Source organism: Macrotis lagotis, chromosome 1 (assembly GCF_037893015.1).
Source record: "Macrotis lagotis isolate mMagLag1 chromosome 1, bilby.v1.9.chrom.fasta, whole genome shotgun sequence".
In the NCBI taxonomy this organism is placed as follows: domain Eukaryota; kingdom Metazoa; phylum Chordata; class Mammalia; order Peramelemorphia; family Peramelidae; genus Macrotis; species Macrotis lagotis.
In genome coordinates this window covers 260,555,201-260,576,916 of record NC_133658.1, presented here as the reverse complement: position 1 = coordinate 260,576,916, position 21,716 = coordinate 260,555,201, and the positions used below count along the sequence as shown (strand labels likewise).

The following is a 21,716-nucleotide window of genomic DNA, read 5'->3' as shown; positions in this document are numbered from 1 at the left end:
CTGGTCTCATTGTCAGAGTAATATTTCTAAAGGGGAGATTTGGTTTCCTCTTCCTGAGTTTAGAAGTGTAGAGGGCTTAACCACAGATGAGCTGTTAATGGATTAACACCCTTTTAAACGCTATTAAATATAAACACCTTTGTCTCATTGAGCCAGTAAAAGGGGTGGAGTGGTAGTGGAATGACAATGGTCAGATTTAAAATTGGTTGTATCCCTGAAATTTTTAAAGAGTTATGCCTTTCTCTAAACTGGTTGTCCAGCAGTTTGAGTAATTCCAGTCTTTTATAAATTGTCACACTGCAGGATGAGGGATGGCAGTGAGGGTTAATTTCTCTCTCTTCCCCATCTCATTAGCCATGGTGCCTAGCATTTTGTTACTTATCCAGAAGTTGACACCACATATAAAGAGTTGATTCAAGATAGTTTGAATCATGGTTGAGGAAGCAAAGGCAACACAGACAAATTTTGGATATAAAGAAAAGAAAAAGACATTAGAGACAACTATCTCTGGCTACAGAGTGAGCTAATAGGCTGTGGACAAAAGAAAGAGTAAGCCCTGGCAATGATTTAAAATTCCTTACTAATGACAACTGTGTCCAGGGCTTAGCTATTTAAAGCCCCTCCTGGACTGTGATCAATTTTGTCAGAAAAAGGAGTTAGTATTTTGGGGAAAGGATCATAGGTGTTATATTCACACCTCATTATCTAAGATTACAACCCATGCCTACAATTGACCTGGTGAAAGTTAGAAACAAATCTTTATGCTATACACTGCTTTGACCATGACATTTTTCTTTTAAAAAACCTTAAGCAGTTCCCTTTTGCCTACAGAATAAAATATAAAATCCTTAGCTAGAGTTTTTAGACCTTTTGCCTTCACCTACTCTTCCAGCCTCTTGTTACTCCCTTACTTTCTAGTTTTCATTCTATGATTGCATCTCTCCCCACTTTCATGTCTGCTCAACCCTCACTTTTCTGGTTTGAAATCAGCTCCAATGTCATCTCCACCATAAAGTCCTATATGAACACTCTAGTCATAATTCATTTGTCTTTCCTTTCAATTTCTGTAACAACAAAACTAACAACAACTAGCATTTAAGATTTGCAAAGCACTTTACAAAGATCTCATTCTATCCTCCTCACAACCCTAGGACCTAGGTGTTATCCTCATTTTACAGATGAGCAAACTAGGACAAATAGGTTTGTTATGTGCCTGAGTCACACAATTGTTGTTCACCCTTCATTTTCAGAGGACCAATGACTTTATGAGGGTGATGTCTTGACTTGTGTGTATATTGAACTATGCAGAGTTTCAGAGTCATCAACCTCACTCTTGCTGCCAGAAAAATCTGAGTCCAGTGGCAAGACAAAAAAGTTAGGATCACTGGTAACAGACTGGGATGCAATGACCCTGGTTTCTTCAGTGTCTGACCAAGCTGTAATTCCTGCTTCAGCCACTTTCATGACCATTGGAACAAATGGATTTCATGTCCATTCCATGGGGGGGGGGTGCTGAGGGTGTCTACAGGAGAAGTCTTTACTTGCTTGAGGTAGACATCCCCCTATCTCAGTCAAGAGTTTGAGGTCTGTCAATCACTAAACTGATTTAGCCTGTTTGGCTGATATGGTTTTCCTGGGGTGTGATGCTCCACATGTTATAGGATCTTGAAGCCACAGGTGAGAGTTGGGTGAAGGTGGATACCAAAGGTGGATGAGCATACTATAAAGGACTCAGCTAGCCATCAAACCAAAGGTGCTAGTTCTACCTGAATATACCACCACATCCAATACAAAGACGGATAATTTGACTTGCTCTTAGTCAATGAACATTAATTTCTTTTTCTTATTACTATGGTTAAAATATGTAGAATCATAGATTTCACAGCTAGAAAAGACTTTATAGATGATCCTGTGGAATTGTTTAGGCTACAGATAAACTCTTACCTGAAAATTTGATAAACTATGCATATTATGAGGTCATGCACAGATCTCAGGGTAACTTCATTGAAAAATGAAAGACTATGCCTTGAGTCTTGCCTAGTTCAAATTTCATCTGACTATGTATTGTTTAATCCACATTTCTCCATGCTTTCCACAAGAGTAGTGTTCTCAGGACTTCCTTCCTGGGCTATAACATCCCACCAGGAATCCTGGCTCTGAGATCATTGTGACTTGAACTCAGAGTGTGGAGGGGATTCCATCTTTATCTGAAACTGAGCACAATTGAAAGAGAACAAAGAGAGATCCTGGACCCATATCTCATAACCAGTATAAAAGAGGGGTGGTTATTTCCCTTCTCTGTTCAATTTGTAGCTCCTGTGCTGTTGGTGAACATATACTTCCCTCTCTAGCTGCAGTAGAGAGATCATTCCAGTCTTCTAGCTTTAAAGATGCAAAATACATATACATTCTATCTATGTGGGAAATCATAGGAGGTTCTACTCATCCATACAGTAGGAAAATGTAGAATACAAGGTGTTTCCATGTTAGGTTATCTGGGCATGCCCAGAGGAAGCTCCCTACATATCTCAGCACATAATTTTGATTGATAGCATTTGTCACTTTTGTTTTGGTGATACCACATCTAGAAGTAATTTTAATGGCAACTCAATGAGGGGAGAGAAAGACTCCTTAGGACAATAATTGAGAAATACTTCTTAGCCCCACATTTCCTATCTATGTATCTCAACAATTCTGTGTTTCAAATGAGTCCACTCTCCCCCAAAACCAAATTTTTGTACCAATCATCTTAGTCAGTTTCATAAACAGTAAATTATCATACCTGCCTATAGCCCCTCCTAAAGTTAGTGTTTTCTGTATATGTTCTATATCATAATTTCTCATTTGTCTTTTCAAATTCTTCTTGGAGTTCTCATTTCCCTCATTATGTCTTTCTGTAGTTCTCTTATTAACTTCCCAGTCACTCTTAGTGATCTTACAGCAGTTCCATTCTCAGTGAGAGCTTTGTATGTACAAAACATAAAGGTGCTTAATAAATGCTTGTTGAATGACATAATTTCAGGGAATCTAATTGTTTTTGCAGTTTCTCAGTCTCCTTTATAGGCTTATCATGCATGTCCTATCTGTGATTCATCCTTGTGGTTCCAGAACTCAGTCCTTGTTCTCTCTTCTTCTTTTTTGGTGATTTCATCAGATATTATGGTGTAGCTTTCATCCCTAAATATGTGATGCTTAAATCTACAGGGAATACAGGTTAGAGATATATATTCTACATATAGCCTAGGTGGGAATATCATCGCCCTTTTAAACTTTTTTACTAGTTCATCTTCCATCTTCATTTTCAGCCTGAATTCTGTTTTTGTTCATTTGTTTTGTTTGTTATTTTGGTAAGGCAAAGAGGTTAAGTAACTTGTCCAAAGTCACACAGCTAGGTCATTATTAAGTGTCTAAGATCAGATTTGAACTCAGGTTTTCCTTAACTCCAGGGCTGATGCTCTATCCACTGAGCAACCTAGCTGCCCCTTCAGCCTGAATTCTGAAGTAATTTTAATTAAACCCCCAGTTTATTGAATATCAGTACTTATCTCTATATCAAATCAATGAATTTTCTAGGTCTAAATGTCATAGATAGATTATATTCTTTATTCATAGCATAATGGAAGAAGTAATTATTTACACTATATAAGATGTGAGACAGATCACAGCCCAAACTTCCCTTTCATTACAAGTACTGACTTCTCATTTTGGGACACAATCCTCAGTTCCCTCAGGATATCAATTAAAGTCTCTTGCATAATTTTCTTTCTGTTTCTGTACAAGTTAAATTCAATTTCTCAGGAAATAAATTCTCATTTCTTTTTCTTTGAGCTCTCTTTAGCTCCATTGTGAACGATCTCTCCTGTGACAACCACAGAAAATAGAATGACAGTACCTGTTCAGGATTTCATTGCCTCTTAAAATACAGTAATGTTACTTATGGTCTCTTTGGAAAAGGTATTGAAATAGGTATTATATGCACAAATGTGTATATACATATGTATTATGTATACATGCCTATATATTCATATACATTATAAGGGATAGAGATTTAAATATATACTTAAACTCAAATATACACAGCTATTGTCTAAAGCAGAATTTCAAAGTAGATCTTCCTGATTTCAAATCAAAATACCTAATTTATATTATTCATAAGTTTTCTTAAATCACAGAATGCCTATGTTTTGCTTTTTTTGTAAACATGTCATATCTCCACTGTGCTAGCTCACATTTTATGTAGTACCTTAAGACTAATAAAGTGCTTTGGTCATAACAACCTTGGCAAGGTCAAGTACTAAGAGATTCAGAGACATTGTAACTTTCATAATAGCCACCCAATAAGCATCAGGCTCAGGATTAGGATGCAGGTCTCCTGATTCCAAATCCATTCGTTTCCTTTACATAGCTGTTATTATAAAGTAGTTTGTCTAAAATCTCCCATAGTGCCTCAGACATTGACTTAGCAGAGTGACCCCAAGTAAGTCATATTACCCTGTTTGCCTCAGTCCCTCATCTGTAAAATGATCTGGAGAAGGAAATGGCAAACATCTCTAGTACCCTTGACCAAAAAAACCCAAATGGGGTCATGAAAGATAGGACATGACTAAAACAACCCAATGACAAAAAAACAAAAACTAGGAAGAGAATAAATAATGTGGTCTTCCCCCCTCCAAAACAAATCTTAAGTTTCACTAAGATTTTTGGAAAATCCTGATGATATTTTTCTGAGTTGTCCAAAACATCTCAGTTTCCTGATCCTGTTGGTTAATTGGATATTTGGCTCTATTCTGGCAATCTTGTCTCTGTGTGATGTACATTAAGGCGTAGTGAAGCAGTCATTAAATCACATAAAAGGAAAGTTCCCTTATATGGAAATAGAAAACCATTAAAATTTAGAACTTGAAGCACTCAACTGCTCATTTGTCTAGGGAGGAAACTGAGGCCCAGAGAAAGGAAGTGACTCAGTCCTCATCTATAGATGAAACGAAGATGCTGAGGATAAGGAGAATGATGCTACCCAATGGGCCCTGCTCAGTGGGAGCCTCTCTTCTGTGGTGCAGTTCTGTGAGTGACCTGAAGCAAGGGAGGAAAAGAGGAAAGAACTCTGACTCCTCTAGAGGGAAAAGAACCAGCACAAATGGTTTGGGTCCTTAACAGAACATTAGAAAGTTGTTTTCTGTCACTTCATTTTTGTTCTGAGCTATGACCTCAGGCTTCTCCCTTACTCCACTATTAATAGAATGGTAAGCACCCTTTTTTTCTCTCCCCCTTGGTCTATTTCCTTAGAGATTGTGGTTACCCACAATGACTCTACACAAGCAGGAGTGCTTTAGTTTTACAACTTACAAATCCAATTTTCCTCTATTTGTAAAACCCAAGGCCACTGCAACTATGGAGAGAGATCTAAAAGTAAAAATGGAGATGGGAGAATCTGAACCCTTAGTCCCCTTAATTTTGGTCCTAGTAACTGAGCAGACTAATGAGACCCTGTGGGCTTTCTTTTGTCTCTAGTTTCATCGTAAACACTAAAGTCTGACCATTAGACTAGGGTTTAGAGATCTCTGAGCCATGCTGAAGAAGAAAACTATATAGGCAAAGCTCACACATGAAATAGAGAACAATATGATATAAGATAAAAGTGCTATAGGAATTCAGAAGAGGGAATACTGGTTTGAGCTGAAGTAATGGAAAGTTTCAGGGAGGAATGAGGCTTTAAAGAACAGGTGTCTCATTTTCCAGCACATTAAACCTCTTTCTTGCCTCTTCCCTCCCCTTCTCCCTTTTTTCTTTTTTTTGGAAATAATTTGGGCTAAGTGACTTGCCTAGGGTCACATAGCTAGTAAGGATCTAAGGTCTGATCCTCCTGACTCCACAGCTGGAGTTTTAACCACTGTGCCACTATCCTTTATCTTTTTTTTTTATCCTTTATCTTTTAAAAAAAAATGTGTTCACCTATTTTATCTTTCTTTTTTCTTCTCTCTTTGTCTAAACCGAAGGTTCTCAAATTTTTTTTACTCATAAGTCAATATTCTTTGCCATGGTAAAGTCTCTACCATACATTCCTCAACAGACTCTTGGTGATTCTGAGGAAGGGGGTTAGGTAGAACCTGAGAAGGACTCCTGATAAAAGTAGGTTTCAGCTGGGACTAGGAAGTTGGGAGATGGCAATGAGGAGAAAGAGCATTCTACAAATGAGAGACAATACACACCTCTCAAAAAAGGAGGGGTAGGAACTCCTGGACTAGATGATCCCTAAATTCTTTTCAACTACTTAGTTCTAACATGAGAGAGAATGGCATGGTCCTTCTTTCTCACCTCAATATGAAGAAAGGGGAAGCTCCAATCTGCCAAATTGGAGAGTTCTCACCATGATGAACTCATGGCTCATTTTCAGTAGTGAAGTATTCTTGTTGTTGTTGTTGTTGTTTTGTTATGACATCAGTATTCTGAATTTTAACTTTTCATAAGTTCTATCAGTCCCAAGAATTCACCATAACTTACAAGAAAAAGTCATTTTTTTCTACTTCCTTTAAATGACATAAGAATATTTGGTTATTTTATGCTTATAACTTTTTAAAGCTAATACAACACAAATAGTGAACAGTATATATTATTAACATTTGAGGTTGCAATTACTTTAATATACATTAAACATGGGTCATGTTTATAGTATGTGGTCAGAGTAATCCCTAAAGGTCACGGAAATCCTTCAAGAAATATTCCTTCTTGATTAATGAAAAATTTACTTGTTTCATTCTTATCAGGGAACTGGAAACAAGCTCAACACACCAGGAGATACTGATGGGGGCAGCTGTGTAGGGCTTTTTGATCATATTTATTAAATTTTGCTCTCACTTCAATGTACTTGAGAATAACATATAAATATGAAGAGAGACTAGGAAAGATCAAGGCACAGAAAAGAGTGTTGCTTGCATGAGTTGACTTTTGTTGTTCATTTTATTACTTTTAAAATAATAATATATGTAGAAAAGCAAAGTTTATGAGGTATTTTTTTATCCTCTCACCATCTCTACTATTCCTACCCACATGCCCTAAAAAAGGAAGAGGAGGAGGAGGAGGAAAACCCAGAGGAACTATCACTTCTCTGGGGAATTTACATGGGCAACCTTCTATAGAATATTTTATGAGCTCAAGAGGGAGACTGTAGAGAAGCTAATTTTTTTTTAAACAGGATCATAAAATAACAAGGAATGACTGACTTGTCTGTTAATTGCACAGGTCAGGATTTTTAAAAAATTAGAATTTTTTCACTGGAAAAAGACAAATGTGGAAATGGAGACCCCAAAAGGGAAAGGGACTTTCTAAGGTCTTAAAACTATTAGTGGCAAAACCAAGAGGAGAACTCTTGTCTTCTATCTTCCAGTCCATACTCTTCTGCTCCCTCTGAACAATCTCCCTAAGTCTTTCCAAACCAGATTCTTGCTGGTTTCTCAGTCATCTACTTCACAGTTTTATATCACTTTGAAAAAGGCAGTTCTGTCACTGCCTGGTCAATAGCATAGACTCATTGCCTTATAGATTTAGAGCTGGAAGAAACTTTAGATCATATATACAATTTATTGATTTTATAGTTAAAGAAACTGAGGCCCAAGGAGAGGAAGTGAATTGCCCACAATTACTCAGGTGGTTAAGTGGCAAGTCCTGGATTTAAAGTAGGTTTGTCTAATTCTAAATTCAATGTACTTTCAACTACATCATGAATTCCTTACAGACTGCTAAAACTTGAGGCATTTCAAAAATATTCTATTGCCTTCATTAGATGCTATCAGTCTTATAACAATAGATACTATCAAGTATCTTAAAAATATGTTACCTGTGATCATTTAATGTTTGTTATTGTTATTCAAAGTAAACAATAACCATAATTCATATTACTGTAGAATTTAGGGTTTGCAAAGCCCCTTCCTCTCAATAATATTATAAGGTCATAATAGTGCCAATTTCTAGTTTATTTGGGATGCATCTTCTTCTACTTAGAAAATTTATTAATTTTGCAGACTAAGAATAATTAGGCTATGAAGAATGGTGACAATGTATTGATTATCCCTACTCTATACCACTGAGACCATTCTGGTTAAATACAATCAGGAGGGTTTGTAAGAATTAGTTAATATGGTGCATCTATGGGAATTAGGTGATACCATGCCTTTGGCTGTTAAGTGACATCCTGGATAAAGCCCTAGGACTGAAGACCAAATCTGAGTTAAAATCTGGTCTCATATTCTTATATTGTGACCCTAAGCAAGTCACTTAACCCTGTTTGTCTCAGTTTCTTCATCTTTAAAATGAACTAGATAAGGAAATGGTAAACCATTCCAAAATCTTTGCCAAGAAAACCCCAAATGAGGTCATGAAATGTCAGACACAACTGAAAAACTACTCAACAACAACAAGAGACATTCTCAGAATTTAGGTCAACATGTATTTAGTTAATAATTAAATAAATTACTTCTAATGATTACTCCATGTTTTTCTACACAGATTTCATGAAATGATCATGACCCCTGGAGTCACAGGACACAGAACAACCTTCTCAACAAATCTCAACTCTATGAAAATAAAACCTGGCAAGATCAATGGAAAGAGTGCTAGATCATGAGCCTGTGGATTTTAGGGACTATCTTTTGCCCTTTTTTATATCCTCAGTCCTTAGCACAGTGTCTGACACATAGTAGGCATTTAATGCTTACTATCTGATTGGAGAACCTTAGTTAAAAGCTTGGTTTCAATACTTAATCCTGTAATCTTGGACAAGTTCCTTCTTTTTCTGTGTCTCTATTTCTTCATCTTCAAAGTTTGGTGGTAGGACAGTATAATCTTCCTTCTCTTTCTAAGAGTCAAGTGCCACTTAATATATGAACATATTTGACTACAAGATCCTGAAAACTACTTATTTAGGTTTTTTTCATCATCCTTTAGGTAGCTACTTTCCTGGATGGTTTTCTACTGACTCTGTGTGAGTGAGCCTTGACTTCCCAACTAGACTGTAAACTCTTTGAGTTTAAGAACCATAGCTTGATTGCTTTAATAGCAAGCACCTAGCTCAGGATTATGTCCAAGGTGTTTGATTCAGTCAATACTGAGTTATAATGCAGATTCTTGTGTCCATAGGGGAAATTCATAACATCTCAGGAATGGAAGCTATACTAAATATCTAGGGCTTTTGAATCAGTATGTAGCAGAGTTTTGTCCTCTCTCCATGAAAGATTATGCATTGACCAGTTTCTTGTACAGAATGCATTTTGTTGTGTGCACCAATGTCAGGAACAGAGGTGGGAGTTCTCAGAGGAGAGGTTGACAACAGGAACACCAGGCAGTAAGTATCAAGTCTCTTGAGTAAAGCCTATTAGTAGAGGGAAAGCCAGCCATTTCCTGAATTCTCTTCAAAACTATTTAAGGTCACATTACCTAAAAGGAACCCTACCAGATTATTTCTACTTCTTTCCTTTTTCCTTCTTTCTAATTTTTCTTCCTTCTCTTCCACCTTTCTTATCAATACTTTCATATCACTTCCCTTGCTTTCTCTTTATTCATCTATCTTCCTTCCTTTATTTTTTCCTCTCTTAACTCTTGATTTTCTCCTTTCCTTTTTCTCTCAAAGTACAGCAGTAGTCATGAGATCTGTAATCGTGATAAACCCTGGGCATGTCATCAGTAAAGTGAAGGATTAAACAATAATTTTTGAGTTTTAATGTCCTGTGATTGAAGAGTGTTTGTTATTGTTGTTTTTCCCCCTTTATTCTCAAAGTCTATGACATCAGGGAGGGTATGCCATGACATGCAAGTGAGTTGGATTTAAGTGGGTCCAGTGACTGGATACCAATCAGTATGACTGGAGGTGGCCCTGCATGTAGTGGGAGTCCTTGTCCTTTTTAAGTTAAGGTCTTTCTTGGCTAGATGACTGAAGAATATGTTCTTATTCAAATATCCCATCTCCCTCCTCCATTTCGCACTCTCTCTTATCTCTGTTTTGGTGTCTGATTCTGTCTCTGTATTTGTCTTCTCTTTCTCCCTTTTCCTTTTGCCCCCCCCCCCACCATTTTTCTCACCCTTAGAATAAGTTTCTAAGGAAAAACAAATTGCTCCTTTCTAGAATTTTCTTAGGATATGAGTCATCTCAAATCAGTAAGAATCTCAATATGCCTGTCTATCTTAATAAAGTAAAATTCAATTAGTAATGAGGAACTGAATGTTACTTAAAATTGGATAGAATGTGATATTTTATGACAATTATTTTTCCTCAAGAGTGTGCTTACTTTGAATTTTTTCTATCTCATGAAAAAGGCAGAAATATGTAACATGTATAATTATTTTCCTTTCCCTTGTCATGGCAAATTTATGCCAAACTGAGAAGACTATGGTATTCACAGAACAGCTCTGACCACTCAGGATTGTTTAGTAATCTGCATTTCATGCACTAAAATATTTGGAATGTTTTGCTGGTTTTTGTTTTTTGTTTTTAATGAGGTGATGGCTAGATAGTTACTTCTTGTATCTATCCTTCAGGACAGAATCCAGTTTAATTCTACTCTTAAAGTGCTTCAAAAGTCAAGTAACTGAAACGAAAGACTAAGAAGCAGAACTCTGCTCTCCTCTTTGCGTCTAGTACAGACTTGTTAAATAGCTTAGAAAAAAATCATTATTCTGTTTGTGACTCAGTTTCCTCTCTTGGAAAGCAGAACTTTAAAGTTATTAAAAGTATAATTGGATGTATATATGATAAATTACATTTGTATTCATTTAGCTCTTTAAACTTTGCAAAGTTCTTTGAATATATTCTTTCATTGTGAAGTAGACACTGTAAGTATTACTTCAGTTTTACATAGCAGGAACCTGAGGCTAAAGCAAGGTTATACCATTCCATGTGGTCACAGAGATAGGAAATATCACAATATCAGATGTAGCCTCTATTATTTTATAATAATAAAGATCTATAATTTATATTTTAAAAATTGATTTAAGCAAAGCAAACATTTGGGCACTATGCCAATTCAGTCTTACCTGAGGCATAGCTTAATTTTACGTGATTTTGAGTAATGGAAACAATCATTATATTCTTCCTTAACTTAAAAAAAAACCTGAAATTTACAACTCCATTAATTCAATATCCCAGGCAATTAAAAATGTTCTAGAAAGTGTATCAGAGAAAATAAGTCTGGTTACTTACATTGACCTTCATCCTGTACCCCTCCTTTTTAAAAAAAGAATGCCAATTCCATCTCCCGGAAAATCTCAGCAGAAATTTATTGAATGGGGAAATCTTTCTACAGTACTTTGCACTGGAATTCTGTGAGGTTTGGTTTGGAGTCCCAAATAGTTATACCCTGGACTATGCTCTCTCTACAGCTGTTCATGCCGGGAGATAAAATCTGAATTCAACAGTCATTGGGAAATGAATAAGAGTAGTTCTAACATTCTGGTTGGCTCCTGGTCAACTGTATGCAAATAATGTTCATGATAAGTTGAGCTCTAGTCCTAAATTTATAGTATCTTAGAAATGGAAAGAATTTTAAAGAGCCTATCAGTCCAATTTATGCTTATTTTTCTAAATCAGGAAACTGAAATCCAAAGGAAAGAAATGAATTAGTAAAAGTTTAATAATGAATTAATATTTGAACTAGGACTAGAATCTATTAAATCTCAGTCTAATATGCTTTTCATTACATCGTGGGAGATGGTAAAGAACAATAACAGCTCTAAAAATAGCCATAGGATCATGGGGAATATTATGAACAAATGCAACTTTAATTTACTGTTTCTCCCTCCTGGATTGGGTCCAGGTTCCTTTTTGTGAATACTTTGAATTCTCCATTACCACTCAAGTAGAAAGGACATGCCATAGAGGAACATTTGAAATCTCAGAAGGTACTACACAGTTACGAAATTTGAGGAAGAATTAATCTGACCCCAAAAAAAATTTCCAAGAGTCAACAACAGAAAATAAAACTCTTTCCTTGATGTCTAAATATTGGAATTTTTCTTAGATTCTCTTAGAATCATTATTAGAATAAAACTGTTGGAACTGAAAGAAACCTTAGAATAAAGAATATCACAGCTGGAAGAATGCTTGGAATACAGAATAGATAAGAGCTAGAAGAGACAATAAAGATTATTTAGTGTAACTTTCTCACTTTCTAGCTCAAGGACTTGAGGTTCAGGGTTAGGAAAATGACTTACTTAAGATTCTAAAGGTATACTGAACTAGGACTATAATTCAGGTTTCCCTTATAAAACAGAATGCTGAAGCTTAAATTAAGTAGTTTACCCATGTATTATTTTTTTCCTTCTTTTAGGATATTGAGATGAGTGGTTGGTTACATGTAAGTGACCTCAGATTCAGGAACTCCTGGGTTTAAGCCCCACCACTGACAATGACTGACTGTGACCTTGTGCAAATTATTTAACTTTTCAGGGTCCCAGGCAACTCCCTAAGAATTTAACTTGAGGAGGTACCAATCATTTGTTGTTAGAGCAATTTCTGCATGGGGAGTTCCCTTGATGGATAAAATTATTGATTGGTTTAAAATAAAGATCATAGAGGAGAGTGAACTGAGAAGCCATCTATCCTAACCTTTTCATTTTACAGAAGAGAATACTAAAGTGTATTTTTATTTTTTGTTTGTTTTCAAAAACATCAAATTCATTGTCATAGGGCAGCTAGATGGAACAATGGAAAGAACACCAGGTCTCAAGTAAGAAAGATCTGAGTTCAAATTTGGTCTTATATACTTACTAGTTGTGTGACCCTGGGCAAGTCAGTTAACCCAGTTTGCCTCAATTTTCTCATTTGTAAAATGAACTAGAGAAAGAAATGGAAAATTACTCCAGTATCTCTGCCAAGAAAACCCCAAATGAGATCACAGAGAATCAGACATGACCTAAAAGATTGAACAACAAAAAAGGAATAATACCTATAGGTATCTAACTGACAAGGTTATCATGAAAGTAAAATGTGATACCCTGGGGCAGCTAGGTGGCAGTGGATAGAGCACCGGTCCTGGAGTCAGGAGTACCTGAGTTCAAATCCGGCCTTAGACAATTAGTAATTACCTAGCTGTGTGGCCTTGGGCAAGCCACTTAACCCCATTTGCCTTGCAAAAGCTAAAAAAAAGAAAAGAAAAAAGGCTATTTCTAAGAGTGATATAACAACAACAACAAATTAAACTAATGCTTATTCAGCATTTTTTCATACAGCTGCTCATTTAAAATCTTATAACACAATCAGGGTAAGTAATTCAATCGCTATCTTCATTTTATGATGTGAGGAAACTGAAGCTCACAGACAATAATTATCTTGCTTTGCATCACAAAAATTATAGGTGTCTGAGGTGGATTTTGAGCTCAGGTTTTCCCAATATCATATCCAAGTCTACTATTTCCTCTATGTCACAGAAAGAGACAATGATAGGGAAACAAATTGTTTAGGGGTCATTTTCCAGATCTGTGACTTAGATCATTGTTGGAGAAAAAATATTAAATAGTTTTTATATGTGTCCAAAAGTTATAAAATCAAAGGATTAATAACGTTTATATAAATAAGAAAGTTTTTCCCAAAGCATAGTTTTTATTTAATGTGCATTTTGTTCTCTGGAATCTGTTAACACTCTTCCACAGGGGGGAAAGAATAGAAATAAGATTTAAAATAAAAGTAATTTGTTTGTATAATACTTTAAAGTTTACAAAAACTCTTTTGGTACATCAGTTTTGTAAGGTAAATGATATGAATATTATCCCCATATTATAGCTGAAGAAACCTTAAAGAATTAGTTGTGAATATTTATATAGCACTTTAAAGTTTGCAAAGATAGGGTATCACATTTTTTAATTTTTTTAATTTTTTTTAGGTTTTTGCTAGGCAATGGGGTTAAGTGGCTTGCCCAAGGCCACACAGCTAGGTAATTACTAAGTGTCTAAGGCCGGATTTGAACTCAGGTACTCCTGACTCCAGGGCCGGTGCTCTATCCACTGCCACCTAGCTGACCCAGAAATAGTCTTTTAAAACAAGATTCCTGCCTTCCTCCTTTCTAAGTTTTTTTCTTCTCTAGTTTCTTGTCATTTCCTTCTTCATCATCTTGACTCAAAATTTACCATATTATTACAGCAGCTTCTTCCTCATTTTATTATCATTTAACTCACCTTTCTCTGAAATTTCATTTATCAGTCTTTCTCAGTTTTGTTTTTGTGTGAACACTCTGGGAATCCAAGATAATAACATATTTGAGTTATTAAGCTTAGAGAAGAGAAATAACTGTCTTAAATCCATATCAATATTACAAAAATCCAATGGCACAATTAATATGAATATTCACTGGTGCATATCATTTTAGTTCCTTCACATCATTCTAGCCTATCCAAATAAATCGAATTGAATTTAACTCAATAAACATTTATTAGATAACTACTGTGTGCTACTCAATAGGAATGTAGGACTAGAAAAGAAAGAACCTTTTCCCTCAAAAAGATCCTCATTCTATTTAGCCCACATTTCTCCATCTTGTTTATAAAGATAATCTTGAGAGACTTCATTAGATTAAGATGGATAGATAGCAGAAGGCCAATGGATTCTCAGTTACTTCCTTATTTCCCTAGTTCTCATTAATGTGAGCACTCTCTCTACCAGTACAAATTGCAACCTCTTAAGTCTTCTTATCCCCTCCAATTCTTGTCTGTGTCTTTCTGTAAATACTAATAACAATCAACCCAGCAAAACAGTAATATTCCTCTTTGTCTTGTAATGTGGTGGATGCCAATGTAGCACAGCTGTTTTGTTTCATTCTTGTTATGTGAAGTGCACACTTCCTTTTGGATTATTGTCCTTTCTTAAAAAAATGAATAATTTATATCTAACATTCCTTAAAAATTTTTTTTAGTTCCAGTTTTCCCCTTCCTTCCAGCCCCTTTCCCACCTATTGAGAAGGCAATCAATATATCAACTATACATGTGAAATCATGTAAAATATTTTCTAGCCATGTTGAAAAAAAGGCAAGAAAAATAAAGTGAAAAATTATATTTCAATTTGCTCTCAAAGTTCATCACTTCTTTTTCTGGAGATGGATAGCATATTTTATCATGATTCTTTTAGAATTGTCTTGGATCATTGCATTAGTCAGAATAGTCAAGTCTTTCAAAGTTGATAATTGCTACTATTTTGCTATTCCTGTGTATCATGTTCTCTTGGTTTTACTCATTTTACTAAGCATCAATTCATTTAGGTCTTTCCAAATATTTCTGAAATTTCCTTGTCATTTCTTAGAGAAGAATAATATTCCATCATAATGCTATACCACAACTTATTCAATTAATGAATATCATCTCAGATTCCAATTCTTTGGAAGAGAACAATTATAACTATTTTTGTACATATAGGTTCTTTTTCTTTTCCTTTGATCTCTTTGAGATACAGACCTAGAAGTAATATTGCTGGGTCATAGAGAAATTTTGTTGCCCTTTTGGGTATAGTTCCAAACTGTACTCTGAATTTTTGGACCAATTCACAACTTCACCAATAATGTATATATATCTTTATCATAGATTCTTGGGATTTTTTTTTGTCTCTTCATCTTGCCCAGGCTAGAAATACCAGGCTTCTCCTGAGCCAGATATCACTCTTGATGAGCATGGGATCTTTGGCTCCAATGCTCCATTTCTAACCTTAGGCAAATTAGTGGTTTCCCTATGGCCCAGAGATCACCATATTGATGCCAAACCTAGTTTAGACACCGGATTGGTTTAGTTCACTGTAATTCAGAACCCAAAGTTCAAAAGATCAGTAGGCTTAAGGGTCCTGAGATTACAGGTATGAGCCACCACACCCAGCTATGTCACTTCTTAAGCATAAAGCTGGTTGATATGCAGAAGATAAAGGAAGACTGTCAACTCTTCTACTGCATTGAGAATTGAATTAAGTATTCAAATTATTAAGAAAGTACCTGCATGTAGCTAGAAAGAAGAAGTAATGTTGATGAATATGAAAAAGCAACAGTTGATCTGAGAAAGATCTGAGGTCTCTTGAGAACTGCAAGCTCAATGAGTCAGCAGTGTCATAAAACATTCAAGAGATTAAGTAGTTTTAGGATTGTTGAGTGATCAGTTCGGTGATTGTCCTTCTGTACTTAACCCTGACCCATTCACATTTAAGAGTATTGTAATCTGTTCTGGATACCACATTTTAGGAAATTTAGAAGAGAATTCAGAGCACAATGGGAATAGGTCTTTAGGCATTTGAAGGGCTATCCTTGGGAGAATGGTAGATTTGTTCTAGCTATCTCCAAAAACCAGAAATAGGAGCAATGACTAAAAATTAAAAAAAAAAACAACTTCCCAACAATCAGAGCTATTCAAAGAAGAATGGACTAACTCAGGAGGTTCCCTTTTGGTCTTCTAGAAAAAACATGTAGACAGTTGGTTGGGTATCTAATAAAGGGAATACTTATTTAAGCCTGAGGTGTAGATGATCTCTGAGGTCATTTCTAATTCTGAGACTCTGATTCTGTAAAAAAGTAGGCCTTTTAAAGTTTTCCTCTCATAACAACAGTGATGGAGTTGAACAGTCACAAATAAGCAAGATGGCCAGCTAGATTTAAGGGTATGCTGGAACCAAGTTCATATGAGTTCTCTTTACTAGTTTCTAATAACCCCTTCAGATACAGGGTTAACAGAGAAAGGAGGATAATTTTCATAACTCCACATCAGGACAATAGGATTTTAGATCAAAAGGGATAGATGGTGTCATACCAGGGTCAGACCAGACCTGGGGACTCAGAGAAGTCTTATGGTCCCAGACATTTAAGAAACAGGAAGTGTTGATGTTGCATATTTTTCCACAAATAGTTGCAGAGGCTCAACCATTATCCCCTGTCCCATCCCTGTGACTTTTTTCCCCCATCATAGCCTTCCCATCCAAGTCTGCTCCTGTCCTGCAAGATACCTTCAGCTCATTGATTTCATGCATCACCATTCAAATTTGATCTGCTAAAGTGTGTGGTTATGTTTCCTACATATTGTAACAATGGTTTCAAGATAGAAACATCATCAATAGACTCTTTAACCTCTAAGAGGACAACAAGGGATTACTATTTCTTTTCCTTTAAAGCCTTATTTTCTCTATCTTTTTAAAAAAAGATATTTGAAAAATGCTTCTCTTATCAGCTCAAGGGCTGCTATAGTTAGTTATCTGTAGAACAATGGCATCATTTCTTGTGTAAAGATAAAACTCATAAAGTTCACTTCTAAAGGAAACTGTAAAGCCGACATAGGGCCCCTGAAGGAAGGAAGAGAAATGCTTGACACCATCCTGACCTTTCTTTGCCCTGACCAAATTTTAAATACTCTGAAATCCTTTAGATTCTATCTCTGTACTATCTCTCATAACTACCTCCTCCTTTCCTTTCCTACTGTCATAATCCTATGTAGACCTTTGTTATCTCTTGCCTAGACTAGTATTAGTAACCTCTTACTGTTTTTCCACCTCCTAGTGACTCTTTTCTCTAATCTGGAATATACACTGCTACTGAGTCTAATCATGTTACATCTATTCTTAAAAAAAAACTTTGATGGCTCCTCATGAGCTAAAAATGAAGTCCAAACTCTTTAGGCCTTCAGAGTATGGCTCCAATATTATCTTCATGCTTCTGCCCAACCTGCTCCAGTCAAATCAGGCTACTTACTCTCTCTCTCCCTTCTCTCAACCCTTCCTAGCCTCCTTTCCTCTACTAACATTCTGAAATTTAATTCCATGGTTTTCTTTATGGTTACAATGTTGTTCTTTCTTCCAGCTTCTACATATTGGAGTTCTATCCATCTCTAAATCTATCTCTTTCACAAACCATTCCAGAAGCCTCAGCAGAAGATAATCTCTGAATTCTCAAACTTTTTTTACCTCTTCTTGGTACTAATTTAACTCTATTATATTCATTTGTGTAAAGATTTTATTTCTCTCCTCTATTTTAAACTCCTTAAAGATAGGAACCATATCTTATTTATCTTTGCACCTCCCTCAGTAGCCAAATTCAGGGAAATGCATAGAGTAGATGCTCCTTAAATATTGAGTCAACAAACATTTGGTTTGGTCCCCCCCTGTTGTATAGAGCTCTATCCAGGGAGCACAGAATAGGAATCAAGGACTTACTATGAGGGAAATTGTACAGGGAGGAGAGGACACAATTTGCCTATAGCAGAAAGTCCAAGATGAAGAGTCATCAAAACACAGAAATACATGGATCAGATCACCCTGAGATCAGCCAGAGTCCAAAAGAGAATAAGAGAAAAGCTTGCTGGCAGTGAGATTCAAGACAAGGTCTTAACAATATTTGAGAAAGATTTAGGCTTGAATAAGCATTTGAAGCAACTTATCAAAGAGGAATTTTCGGATCAAAGGCAAGTACCAGAAGAATGATTTAGAATGGAGTTCTGACTAAACCAGGGTCCTGGGATAAAGTACTCAGTTATCAAAAATCAAAAACAAGGATTACTGAGCTTTTACAGCTATGCCTCTCAACTCCTACCTGAGTCAAAACTCTGCTATTTTGTAGGCCCTGTGGACATGGTCTCCCCCATAGGTCTAAACACACCATTGTTTTCTTAGTTTTGATAAAGTATCATAAAGTCATTTGCTTTTTGTCTGGAACTGAAAGTGAAAAAAGACACTCATTTTAAGACACAAATATTTGTTATATCAGTTCTCCAATCCAGAACACACATTCTATTTTTTTTTATTTTTAGGGGTTTTTTCCCAAGGCAAATGGGGTTAAGTGGCTTGCCCAAGGCCACACAGCTAGGTAATTATTAAGTGTCTGAGACTGGATTTGAACCCAGGTACTCCTGACTCCAGGGCCGGTGCTTTATCCACTGCGCCACCTAACCACCCCTAAAGTTGGACAGACAAGGCCAAAGGCCTACAGCACCCGGTATTCCCAGGCGGTCTCCCATCCAAGTACTAACCATGCCCGACTCTGCTTAGTTTCCGAGATCAGCCGAAATCGGGCGCATTCAGGGTGGTATGGCTGTAGACACACACATTCTATTTAATAGTCTTATGAAAACAAAACATTTCTTAAGTCTTGCCTACTATATACAAAACACTGTGCTATAAGCATATATTCTAAAAACTCCTTCACAAAATGATTCATGATAGTACATTCTTTTCTTCATGTAATGTAGATTATAGGAAAAATTCTTTGAAGACATTTTAATGGAGGGGAGGAAAGGGTCCCAGAGATGCTTATCCTTTTGTGAAAGTAGAGTCTTATGCATTTTCGTTGTGGAGATAATCCTCTCTACAATGGATTGAGTCTTGACCAGAACTGAGTTGGCTGAAGGTGAGTACAGAATAATATATACAGCAAAATATAGTATAATTAATAACCCCTGCTTTCACCCTATCAGGAAGGATTAGGAACTAGACATATGTTCTGCTACTCCTTAATTCCAGTCTTTATGTTTAGGACTACACCCAGAATCCCTTTAGTTCTGATAGATTGCCCAGGCCAAAGTTTCCTTTTCTGACCAACACTACCTGTTTCCTCAAACCTATCTATGTCAGTCTCTTTTATCTTGTATTTTCTATCCCATTCTTCTCTATCCTTCCATAGTGGAACCCCACTCTTCATCTTTAAAATCTCTCTAGCTTTTCCCTTCCCCAAGTCATGTTTTGGTAAAGGTTTAATAATTAGCTCTCTGAGAAAGAAATATACACAATATACTTTTAAGTTTAATCTACATTGTTACTTAAGTAATTTTTCTATTATTTTCTTAGGTCTACCTAATGAACAAAATAGTAAATTAAGTCTTCATTTGTAGCATTTGTTGACTTCTGAGCTCTAAATGCTCACATTGAAAATTTAACAATTGGTTCTGGGAACCTGATTCCAACATGCTCTCAAAGAAATCCTGGGACTTTTAAAAAGTATGTCATTTATTCCCTGTAAGCTCTCAGGATTATAGAGGAAATAAGCAGAAAAGATTTTACTTAAACAACAAAATACAAAATAGATCTTGGACCATAAACAATAATACTCTAAATTCCCCTACATACTAGTACCTATGTAGTTCATTCATCTTAGAATAAAATTCCTTTTAGCTCAGGAACAGTTCCCTCTTGGTACCACTTTATGCCCATAATTCATTGCTAATAAAAATAGAGTTTGGGGTTGCTGCTTTCTGTGTTATGAATCTATGCATCATTGCACATTGGTTCTAGTCCCTCCTCTCTGTTCCTTGGCTTCCCAAGTCCTTTTGTTCCTCCCTCCTTATCTTTGTTTTCTAGCATCACTGCATCATCCCCTAATGCAAGTTTTTCTCTTTCCAAAGAGGTCTTCATTAAGTATCTTTTCCCAGTTTCCCATCTGGTACAGAAACTTCTTCCTTCCACAGGGCCATAAGGATGCATTAGTTTTCAACACAAGTCTGTCTGTCTGTCTGCCTGTCTGTCTTTCTGTCTACCTGTCTCTTTTTCTCTCTGCAGCTCAGTATCTCTGTCCCATTTAATCTTCCTCAACTCAATGATATTGTTTTCTTATACTTAAGCAGCTCTTCTTTTGTTCCTATGTCCTAAGAGTCTCCTATGCTTGAGTGAGGAGGGGTTTAATATAACTTTAGTCTTGTGCTTCCCTTTCTTTAGATGAGTAATATCTTCTCTGTAACTATGACTTTTCAAATGACAATTATTTTTGCAGTTAAAATCAGAAAAGCTGAAGGTTGCAAGAGGTCTACCTTCCCACTTTACAGACAGGGAAACTGAAGCCCTCAGAGGTTAATAGGCTGTGCAAGAATATCTGATTTTATTCATAGAAATTTCTCATAAAAAGCAGTCCATGGAAAGAAATATAAAATTTGGAAACCCATCAAAATATACCTAAATTATCTAATAAACAGAGAAGTGAAAAATTAAGACAATCTTATGATAGTGCTTTATGTCTGCTTCAAATGCAAATGAAATGGTAAATCAATGTTGGCAGGGCTAAAGGGAAACAGATTTCAATACAATTTAAAAAATAAAACAAAAACTAATAATGTGAATAATAGGTGTGGTGACTGCATTAATATGAATGCTAAGCAATCTAGTTATATGGATCTGGGGTTAAGACCTGCAACTGACACATACTGGCTATGACCTGGATAAATTATTTTACTTCTCCACCAGACAAACATTTCTTCAGACTCTAAGTTGAAGAGATGGAGCAGAGCTAAAATTGGAGGAGTTTCCCCATTTGGGAGTCCCCTACTCTATTGAAATCAGAGGTCCAGTCCCTAACTCATATCTTTAAAAGTAGCAAAGAAAAACAAATAAGGACCTATTGATGCAATAATTATCTTAGTTTCTCTTTGTGGAAGAGTAAAAATTTAGAAACATCATTTATGTTTAATATTTAGAGAATGCAGACTCATATGTGATATTTATATTATGAAATATTATGGTGCTACCAAAAATGGATAAATGTGAAGCATACAAGAAAATAAGAAAAGACTTATATGAAAGAATTAAGAGCAGAATATCTGTACCTTCTAATATTTTTTATTTTTTTATTTTTTATTTTTGCAAGGCAAATGGGGTTAAGTGGCTTGCCCAAGGCCACACAGCTAGGTAATTATTAAGTGTCTGAGACCGGATTTGAACCCAGGTACTCCTGACTCCAAGGCTGTTGCTTTATCCACTACGCCACCTAGCCGCCCCTATACCTTCTAATATATAACATTT

General features: G+C 36.0%; 1 protein-coding gene and 1 pseudogene across 4 annotated transcripts in view; both read right to left on the bottom strand.

The window, feature by feature from the left end:
• Positions 1–21,716, bottom strand: part of CASS4 (Cas scaffold protein family member 4) — a 53,738-nt gene that overhangs the window by 29,676 nt on the left and 2,346 nt on the right. For 2 of the 4 annotated variants that reach the window (XM_074210304.1, XM_074210305.1), the window contains exon 1: positions 11,189–11,501. The exons of the other annotated variants lie outside the window; for them this stretch is intronic. In XM_074210304.1, coding sequence (XP_074066405.1) covers positions 11,189–11,200 — 12 coding nt within the window. In that variant the 5' untranslated portion in view covers positions 11,201–11,501. Of the gene's footprint in view, positions 1–11,188; positions 11,502–21,716 lie in introns of those variants that run through there. 4 annotated transcript variants of the gene reach the window in all.
• On the bottom strand, positions 18,913–19,031 carry LOC141510515 (5S ribosomal RNA; annotated as a pseudogene).